Below are 10,495 nucleotides of genomic sequence, written 5' to 3' on the forward strand. Positions count from 1 at the left end.
AAGGTATTGTTAGGGTAGGTTATCTACAATTTTCATGAATTTTTGTGTTAAAAAAATTAAGAAAAAACATTGTCCAAATGCTGTTTTAGAGACTCTCACCAAGTGTTCAATGAAACACCTCAACAAGTGTGCATGTATCCTTTGAATCTGATTTTTTGGCAACATACTTAGTTATAATTTGGCATTAATTAATTTATCATTTGTGATAGTTTACTGGGTACCAGAATCGGCATTCTCAAATCCAGCCCTTGTGCAAAGTTATGTGTTTTCTAGGTTTTGCGAAGGTACATACGCTAATTGCATACATTTGTGATTGGGAGAACGTTCCGTTGGACCCGTTCCCCTTATGCGCTGCCATCAATACCACAGCACAGCAAAATTTTCATGCAAATACTAAGAAGTATCAATTGAATAACTACGTATATGATCAAACATCCAGTACATCAACATTTGGTATCCAATACTGGACTATTTGGAAACATAGATGTTTAGGGAGACATGCAAGTGCAGTACTGATCACCACACACACACACACACAGACAGAGATGGGTTGACCCACAGACATAAAAAAGGAAAGACAGAAATCTACATGGCTGACAAGCCCCATGAGGCAGAGTCCACCCCCATTTTCAGAGGCTCCTTTCTGAAAACATCTTCCGGAAGCAGGCCTACAGAATAATTAAAAAACAACAAAAAAATCATTCGGATTTAATATTTTCTTAATTCTAGGAACCACAGCATCTGGTACTCCATTTGTCTAAATGTCATCTGGCAAACATATTCAGAAAGAATTCATGCTCTCTTATTTAAATACCACCTCTGGTTCACAAACATTTTCCCGCCAATTTAAAAAAAAAATGGAATGGAAAAAAAAAGAAACAAAAAACAATTGCTTTGTCACTGAGGCATTTCCTATATGATAGGCAGTTTACAATCTAATCTGTTTCATACTGTTCCTGCTACAAAAAGAGGGGATGAAAACTGCTAGCATCAATGAACAAACCACCAAAACAGCCAGCACCATCAACGAACTAACCATGACCAGTTAGGAAGCTAGTAGATCCAATAAAACAATATCTGATGAAGAATTAAGATACGCTTCCCCTGCCTCCTGCACTAATGTTGGTTGGGACAGAAAATCACTATCAAGAGGTACCTGGTTCAAGACCGAAATCTAAATTGCCAAAACTTGGGTAATTGTTTTTTATAGGAGCCAAACTTTTGTAATTCTTGCATTCGATAAAGATGCCAAACCCACCCTATCCACAGTTATCATCATGATCCTTCATCAACCTCTTCAGCCTTTCAATTTGTTCCACAAGCACTGTTGGAAGCTGCAATGGTCCTATTCATTGTCATCAATCCAATCAGCATAGATCCCGTTGATCTTCTCTGGCCCTTTCCACTTTGCAAAACCCTTCTGAAGGGATTGCTTACATGACCCCTTTTTGCCGAGTGAGATATCATCAGTAGGGTTGACAAGCTTTGAAGCAACTGCAACACCATAAGTGCCACTCTCAGAATTTGTGAATCCTCCCACATACTTTTGCAGCTCTGCATCAATAAAAAGGAGCACCTCAATCGGTTTTCAGTGAAATTTCAGCATGGACTGCATACACATTCACGTACAAGAAAGACTCCCTATTTCAGGAGTGCATGTGAAAAACAATTCAATATTATGCAGGCAAGATGAACGGTCACAATTTTTTAAACAGGGATATTGTAACCAAATCTACAATGAGCTATTTTCAAGAACAAGAGGACTAATTAAACATTTAAACATGCATGAATAACTTTTTAAGTTAAATTATTAGTATTTTTTTATATGCATGTCTTTATTTAATAATGCACACAAATTTTAATTTTTACTTTTTTTAAAACCCACGAATACAAAAAAAATAAGCAAAATTTATAAGATTCAAGACAGTTCTCTTAATACACAATTTGTATTTGATTTACTGAGTTTTACACATATTCTTCGACTGACGTTAAGAATCATTATCAATCAAAACATCAAAAATCATCATCTAATGTCAGGACGACAAGAAAATCAACATCCATTGACACCACTACTCTCTTGATATACCAATAACTACAGTTGAGTCTTACACCACCCCTAGGCAAAATGACGAAAGTTTCCTGCAACCATAGCTAAAAACACGAACCACGCATCGGGTTTTTAGAGACAACAATCACACACAATGTTTAGTATCTTCACGGTCCCCTATGACCGCCATTTATGGTTTCTACCCTTTTAGAGGTATACCAAAAAAGAAAATTATCACATTACTAGGTCTCTTTTAACAGTCTTAATTAATATAACATATTCAGGTCATTGCCCTTTTTAATTCAACAGTGTAGTCAATTAAAAAACAATACCAAAATTGTTTTGCAATGCATTTACAATTTACTATTCCATGAGCAACACATGCTCTTGGCCTCAAAAGGCTTATCAGTGGTTCACACATATCCACTATACAATCTAATAACAATTTAAATGACATTGCCAATTTCAATGAACATAAATCACACTTCTTTCTCTTTTTTGCTTCTTTTTTCTCTTTCTCTCCCATATCCGTCAAAATATTGCTCACGAGGTAAGACCAGGCGAGGTAACAACCCTTAGATCCTTAACCTAAAGGTTAATGAGCTAGATATTTAAATCGGTGATCACAATGCAACATCAATGCATATTCGCAGCAAATAAATGAATGCACAATGAACCAAGAAAATCTGATTTATCATATCCAAACTTTTATGATCGTCCAGATTCAGCATCTAAAAATTTCAGATTGGTCTAAATATCCAAAACAAATCAGATTTGACAACTTTTAATAAAAAATCAGATCTTTAGGCAACTTAAAAAGTTTAGGTTTCAAACCCAACTTTTCACATAAACCGGTTCAGATTTAACAGTGGACCAAATTTTGATTTGTCCAATCCTCCAAAAAATCATATTTGATTAGCCATATAAGACTCAATCTTTATTTAGTCAAATAAATCAGATTTCTAGTTTAAACAGAAACTTAGATTTGAATGAAAATTCAGATGTCTGTCTCAATTAAATCCTAATTGTAACAACTTTAACAATCAGCACATAACAATAAATCTAAAGCCTGGTTACAGCAAAGTATGCACAAAGATCTAAAGTTTGATAATTTAAGTTGCACACTACATGGACATGCATAAAAGAATGCATCAGTTTTATGATAACCTGAGTCAGCACAGAAAATTAAATTGAAAATACATATGGGCAGACTAACATAATCATATTCTTATGCATGATTCAAAAATTCAGGAAAATATAGAATGCAAGGACAGACCTGAGAGCCTTCATGCATGAGCAAACCTACTAACTATGAGCAGATGTAACAACTTATCATGCATGAACAAGATTAACATTATCATACATGAACAAAATTAACTAACATGCATGTACTAACGCACATCGAGCTGCAGACATGCCTATTTCAGCATCAGCATTCATTTGGATACCCGACTCACAAGTCAGGCTTATTCTTTCTTTTTGAAATCGAACAGGCCCAACCCTCATAAGAGTTGGTCTGACGTATTCCAAAAAAAGAATTCAGAACTGATCTCTATTAGGATCAATTCCTTGAACCACCATGCTATCCAATTTTCAAAAATAATTAAGCACGCGTCCCCCATATGCAAAACTCAAATTTTTTTTTTGAAAACCTGCTGAGACCGATCAGTCCCAGCAGGGGCTGATCAAAGTCTCTTGGTTTCCAACTTGCATCTTGATGAAACCGATCTGAACCCTTCCCAAGTAGGGATCGGTCAGACCCATTTTAACAGCTCGGTACAGTCCTTCATCACACGAGTTCTTTTTTCTTTTGACAGTCTTGAGTGAAATCAAAACCCAGCAAAAAGAAGAAAAAACAAAACAAAGCATATCAGGCCTCATAAGGAAAGATTTAACTATGAAGACCAAGATTTGTACATGGACAGCACCCAACCCAAATAAAATTTATGTACAAGCAAATAAAATCAAGAAAAAAAATGTGTATCAACTCTAAACCTATTGATTCTCAAGAAAAACAATCCAAAGAAATAAGCAATGTTTTGCTTATATTATTTTCCTTGATTTTCCCTTAAACTCATGCCTAGTCAACCCATGCTAACCTTCTTTTCCATTGAGATAGGAAAGAGAAACCCATACCTTTATGATGTGAACAACAAAGAAACGAGAAGGAGACACTGAAGGAGAACACGCTGGCCTGCAGCCTATGTTACAGCCCTCTCTCTCTCTCTCAAAACATGTTGCTGTGTTTCGAGAGAGAGGCTGACGGCTCTTTATAACTTACTTAGGACTCCTCTAAAAGGGACGTCCATGTTTTTTTTTCTTTTTTGGAAATAGAAACCCTCTTCTAACCAAACTCTCTCTCTCTCTCTCTCTATATATATATATATATATATATATATATTTACTATTCTTATTTTAATTAAAAATTTATTTTTTTAACTTATTTATCCACACCCATATGGATCATGGATCTCGGCAACAAGTCCGATATCCATATGTGTGCCCAAACTCAACGTCAGCTACTATATACATATATTGTATATATTATATTAATCTAAACAACGAAAATATTATATTTATTAAATAAAAAAAATAGGCACAATTCTACAAGATATTACATTGTATATGAGTGAGTGTAAGAGTGTGTGTGGTGCATAAAATCTATAGTTGTTACTGTGCTCTGAAAATGAGGGATGATAGGCCAATGAATTGAGATATGAATTCTTCCATTAAACATTTTCTCCATTGTGATAGTAGAAGCCTAAGTGCAACACCATACCAGCCAGCCTTTGCAGTGAATCTCTTCTCTCCCTTGTCCTTTCCAAGCAATTCTTGCCCTCTTTCTTTCTCTTTTCTTCTACTTCAGTTTTGTAACTTTGTTTCCCTTCCCTTTTTTCCTGTCACCCATATACCATCTCTCCATAGCCATATCACAGCTCTCACCTCCTTTTTGACCTTTATTCTTTTACTACCTTACTGACTAGACAGTGTCTTCTGTACTCGAGTACTCTTGTTCTCTTCCCCTTTTCTCCACTTTACCATCCAAGCCACAAACTGTTACCCCCTTTTTTTCCCCTAATGTATTGGTGAAGCCTCAACCAAATTAACTCGTTTCTCTATCTCTATGGTTGCTCTTCGAGGCTGGGTACATACATCTCTAACCTTAGCCCTAACTGGATTCTTATGTAGACTCAAGCCAAACCGAAAATGTACCAGAAACTAAGCATACTCTAGCCTAAAACCTAAGCCAATTCACATCCATAATCATTTTCATATGAAAACAACCAGTTGCACCTATTACTTGCCAATTACATTGCCATTTGCCAACTTTGCTCCTCATTTGTTGATTTCACTCTTCTACGTGCCAATATGGAAAAAGCTTTAAGCATGAAGGCTAGATAAGAGATGACCAAGATGCATCCCTGCGATATTTATGGATGATCTTGATACCATAACTAATTTCCATACAAGAAACCTGTTCGCACAAGATAATCAGACGATCCAAAACATGTTTTGACTAATCAAAACATGTAGATCATATCCATAGGGCTTGATCCATCTAAAAAACAGTCAAGAAAATGTAGCGTGTGTGTGTGATTGCGCATAATCCAATATTTTACAGCATTAATATAATGGAATAACATGTATCTTCCATATATCAATTTAGTCATATTGCACGTTCGAAAAAAGAAACGAATAAAACAAACAGATCACTAAGCTACGATGATATTCTTGAAAAATTGTATACAAGATCAATGCCACAGAACATCATGAATTCAGATGGGACAATAATATAACGAACTGGCACATAAAATGGATCTAAAATTTAGAAAGGCGCTAAAATACCGGCTAGGCCATGCGCAAAGTGACACTTGTCCCCAAAAGGGCACGTCCCCGTCATCTCCCACTTGTTGCAGATCCTGGTCTTCCAATACGCAGGCTTCTGATTCAACCCATTGCCATCCCCGTTGCCGTCTCCAACTTCATGTCCATTCGCGTCCATCAATCCAACGTTGATGGCGACGCTTTCCCTCGATCTACTAGGATCCTCGTGCAGAAAATTACACCTCTCTCCGTATGGGCAGCCCTCTCCATTATAGAATTTCTTGCAGATCCTCAGCCTATTGATCCTCTGGCTATCTCCCCACACACCACCACCACCGCTCATGTTCTGCCGGTCATCATCATGTGCAGAGTTCCCAGCCGAGGCCAAGGCGTTGGCGACAATCTCCTGCCAATTGGGTGGTGGTTTCCGGAGCTCCTCGTTCCCATGGGCGAAGTTACAGTTCGTGCTGTACGGGCAGGAGCCCATCCTGAACTTAGAGCACAGCTTGGTCTTGAAGAAGATCCGGCCTATCCCACCGAGACCATTACCGCCACCATGGTTCTCAGAGGGGGGATCCGAGTCGGGACTCGGGATCTTGGGTGGGAGGTTTAGGGGAGGGAGGGATCTAGGGTCAGGGGAGATCCTGGGTCTCTTGGAGGGCGGCTCGGAAAGGGGGAAAGAGTTGTCGTAATCGGATCCGGCGGGCCATAGATCTTGACGGTTGGGAGGAATTTCCAGCCATAAAACGGCCGGACCAGCGGAGGGAAGAAGGGGAGGGAGGGAGGGAGGAAGCGGAGAGAGGGGGGTGCTCATCCTCTTCAGAAGGGATGGATCGAAAAAGGAGAAGAGGAAGCGAATTAGGGTTTTGGGTGCGTACACTCCTCTCCTATTTATAAGGGAAGGGAGGACGCCAACCAGGCAGAGAAGAGAAGAGGGGAAACTAAAACCCTAAGGCCGCCCTGCAATGCAATGCATTACCCCCCAACTAAAATAACCGCCATCTTAGCCCTAAAACCATTGGGGTGGATGTGGTTTAGGATCCAGCCTGACCTCTCCGATCCCAATCCGAACTGTAGTTTTTTTCGGATATCATCATACAATATATCCAGATCCAACATCTATACTATTGTAGAATCCCCAATACAATCATTAACTGACATCTTTTGGTACCAGAACTGCTAAAAACGGGTGAAAATACATTGATTTTGGAGTCCAATAGATAACATGGGTTGGGTTGGACTCGGTATGACTCGGTTCCTAACAGATGCATTTAGGCGTAGTGGTACCCAGTCGGATGGGCTTTTGGTATCCGACCTGGCCCAATTACCAAAACATGTCCGTGTCGTGCTTGGTCCAAATAAAACTACATAGGGTCCGACAAGGCCTGACCAGTTTAGTGGTTGGGCCTAATGGGGCCCAGCCCGGCAAGAGCCCGGCTACAATGGGGCCAGGCTCATGTCAGGCCTGAGTTTGGGCTGAGCTCGTTAGGCTCTATTGGTCCGAGCTTGGCAGAAAAGGGTTTGGTACCCTCGTGGGTAAGGAATCCTCTAGTTGAAACTCATGGGGAGGTTGTTTTAAGTTTTTTGACCAAATCTAGGCCGATGGGTATGTTCAGCACTGTCAAAATAGTATGAATCGGCTCTCAGATTGTATTTTGTAAGCTATTGATTTTTCAATTCCTGCAAAATCCCATATGCACTTTTAGAAAACATGATCCAACTACTGATTTCTACTAACGTAAACATTTAAATCACATTTGGATGCAAAAATTAAAAAAATTACAGTTTTTTACTAGAGGTTTATTGCCCAAGAAGGTAGCAAATATTAACCAACGGGGGCTCCGGGTGGTTGGTAAGAGACGTCAGTGCACGTCTCCTTTTTCTCTTTGTGGTGGGACGTTGCAGGTTCAAAACCCAGCGGTACCCTGAATAATAACTGGAGGGGGTCTGCTTAAGCCCAGCTTGCCTTTCAAAAAAAAGAGGGTAGCAAATATTAACCCCCAATGTCCATCACTAATTACATGGTTTCAATTAGGATAAGACTAGACCCAACCACATTTGTTAAAATTGTGACTCGAACTAGGATATACATTAACTGGGTCTGATAATATGGGTCAGATCCAGTTAAAACCCGGTCATCCATTTGAATTTCTGGTATTCATGGCCAAAATAATAGAGAAATTAACATGACACTTTAAAACATTTTTCAAGAAATTTTAGATTTGTTTTGCATTATAAAAAATGTTAGGTATTGCATCACAAGTTGGATCCAGAACGTGCATGGTTGGGTCTAGTTGAGTCAAAACTGAATCCAGAACAGACACTTTTACCACGTCAATATAGAAGAATAAGACCCCTTATTTACCAGAACTAGTGCTACAAATCTCTGATCAGATCTGGATCTGAGCCTCCAAGGAGAGACCGAATATACATTTGGATCTGGGTTTGGCTTCTGAAAGCAGATAAGGTCAGTTTAGGTGTGTGTTGATCTATTTCCAACCCTAGATTTTACCCAGGGATTCAAGACCAGTGTAGTTGAATAAAATTAATAAAATGGTTTTTAAAGTCTAATCGAGGGAAGTGAGAAAATTTTTACTTGATCTCACTAATCTTTTGATGGTCAAGCCGCGCAATAAGAGTCATGAGATTCAAACCCGAGATCCTTCAGTTATGATAATGCAACCTAACCATTCAGCTATCTCATTAAATCCTGGATCAATTCTAGAATGAAGTGTTGGTTTCCTGATTAGGGAAATCATATTTTTTTATTCTTAAATTTGTTCATGCTAAATCATTGAAAAGATCAGAAATAAACAAATAAAACATAATGCGAAAGCGTATCTGAATCCATTGTTGCACCAATAGATCTTGATGAGTTAGATCTTCCAAAACCTCTATAGGTGGCCTTTCCTTCTTCTATAAACTTAATGAAAGAAGGACAATTTTCTTTCTTAATGAAGAGGCAAAAAAAAGCAGCCATTATATATGGTTTTAGGGACCATAACCTAATTGTAACCACACTATAGTCTTCTTTTCAATTCAGCCTATCATAAAATTGAAAATTGACATATATATATATATTCGGACTGTATGAACAAGTTAAATCGATAATCCTGAAATATATATATATATATATATATATATATATATATATATATATATATATCTTTGAAATCAAATTTTTCTTTTTTCATCTAAACTCATGCTTAAATCGATTTATACAATGTATTTTCCCGTGTGAATTAAGAGAGAAACTTGTACCTTGAATTGAAGATCGAAAAACTAGAGAAATCGATGAATGCTTGTATTTTTCTTCTTCTTTTTCAACTCCCTCTCTTTCTCTCTCTCTCTAGAACACGAGTTTTAGAGAGAGAGGCCTAACCCCTTTTTATATTTTCTTTAAGCCTTCTAGGGGGTGACATCCCCTCTAGATGCTCTCTCTCTAAATGGGTAGAGTTCTACTAAATGTAGAAGTCTACTATCTTATCTTCTTTAGTTTTTTATTTTTTTTACCATTTTTAAATATTTTATATTCTTAAAGAATATTCCAAGGGAAACGCCCCCTTCTAGAAATTCCTTATTGGGTAGAGTTCTACCCAACCTCATCCATATTCTTAATTAAAAGTTGTTTTTAAAACTTTAAATTCATTCTAGTTTTAAAATTATCATGGATGGATTTCAGATCGAGATTGAATTCAAGATCCAATTCTATATGGATACCAACTTAGATCGGATCATAATTAATATAGGTCCTGGACTGAGTCCAAATCTATATTAACATGGTTCAAATGGAACGGGTCCAGTCCAAACTAAACTAGAAAAAATTCAAAAATAGAGGCTGATCATTTTTAAAAAAGGCATTTTTTGAGCTAACCGTAATCCAATTTCAAGAAAACAGTTCTCCTACGAGATCTACATTCCGAGGTAGATCTAACGGTGGTCATACCATAATTTCACTCAAATTTTGCTTGAATTTAAAGGTTAAAAACTAAAATTTTCTTAAATTATAATTAACTCAATTAGCTTTTGTCAATAGGCTCTGAGCCACACCCAAACCCAACGTACATTATCCCTTATCAAAGATTTTTTCATGATTTTTATTAATTTAAATATAAGTATACAATTCAAAATTTATATTTTAGACTTTAAAAAATCATGAAAAAACTGAGCTATTACATCTCTGCCCCCTTAAAAGAATTTCATCCATAAAATTATAATGTACCAAATAAATGCGAGTAGTGCTCACGCATATCAGCCTCAAGCTCCTAGGTGCACTCGTCCAGTCTGTGATGTTGCCAACACACTTTCACGAACGAAATCGTCTTACTCTGAAGTATCATTTCCTGGTAATCCACAATCTCCATCGGTTTCTCCTCCATCGTCATATCAGATTGTACCTCGATCGCCTCATAGTAAATAACGTGTGAGGGGTCAGGCACATACTTCCTCAACATCAAGACGCGAAATACATTGTGGATTAAGAAAAATTGAGGAGGAGGCTTCATACAGTAAGCTGACTCACCAATGCGCTCAAGGATCTCAAAAGGTCCAATGTACTGAGGACTAAGCTTCCCCTTCTTTCCAAACCTGAATATACTCTTCGTAGGCGATATTCGAATAAAC

At 37.7% G+C, this 10,495-nt stretch overlaps 1 protein-coding gene across 1 annotated transcript; it reads right to left on the minus strand.

Moving 5' to 3' along the window:
• Positions 1–780: 780 nt before the first annotated feature.
• Positions 781–6,828, minus strand: LOC149820457 (zinc finger CCCH domain-containing protein 56-like). The gene is made up of 2 exons (XM_089983577.1): positions 5,894–6,828; positions 781–1,554 (listed from the first exon to the last, which is right to left on the minus strand). Exons 1-2 carry the CDS (start codon positions 6,684–6,686, stop codon positions 1,346–1,348), a joined length of 1,002 nt encoding a protein of 333 aa, XP_089839703.1. The 5' UTR covers positions 6,687–6,828; the 3' UTR covers positions 781–1,345.
• Between the last annotated feature and the right edge of the window lie 3,667 nt (positions 6,829–10,495).

The sequence above is a fragment of the Nuphar pumila genome, chromosome 12 (genome assembly GCF_984573655.1).
Source record: "Nuphar pumila chromosome 12, dmNupPumi1.hap1.1, whole genome shotgun sequence".
In the NCBI taxonomy this organism is placed as follows: Eukaryota; Viridiplantae; Streptophyta; class Magnoliopsida; order Nymphaeales; family Nymphaeaceae; genus Nuphar; species Nuphar pumila.

Excerpts from the sequence above, each read along its gene's own strand:
- LOC149820457 (XM_089983577.1), bottom strand. The coding sequence starts at position 6,686 with ATGAGCACCCCCCTCTCTCCGCTTCCTCCCTCCCTCCCTCCCCTTCTT. Across the intron at positions 1,555-5,893 it reads CTTTGCGCATGGCCTAGCCG|AGCTGCAAAAGTATGTGGGA; the intron begins GTATTTTAGCGC and ends TTATTGATGCAG.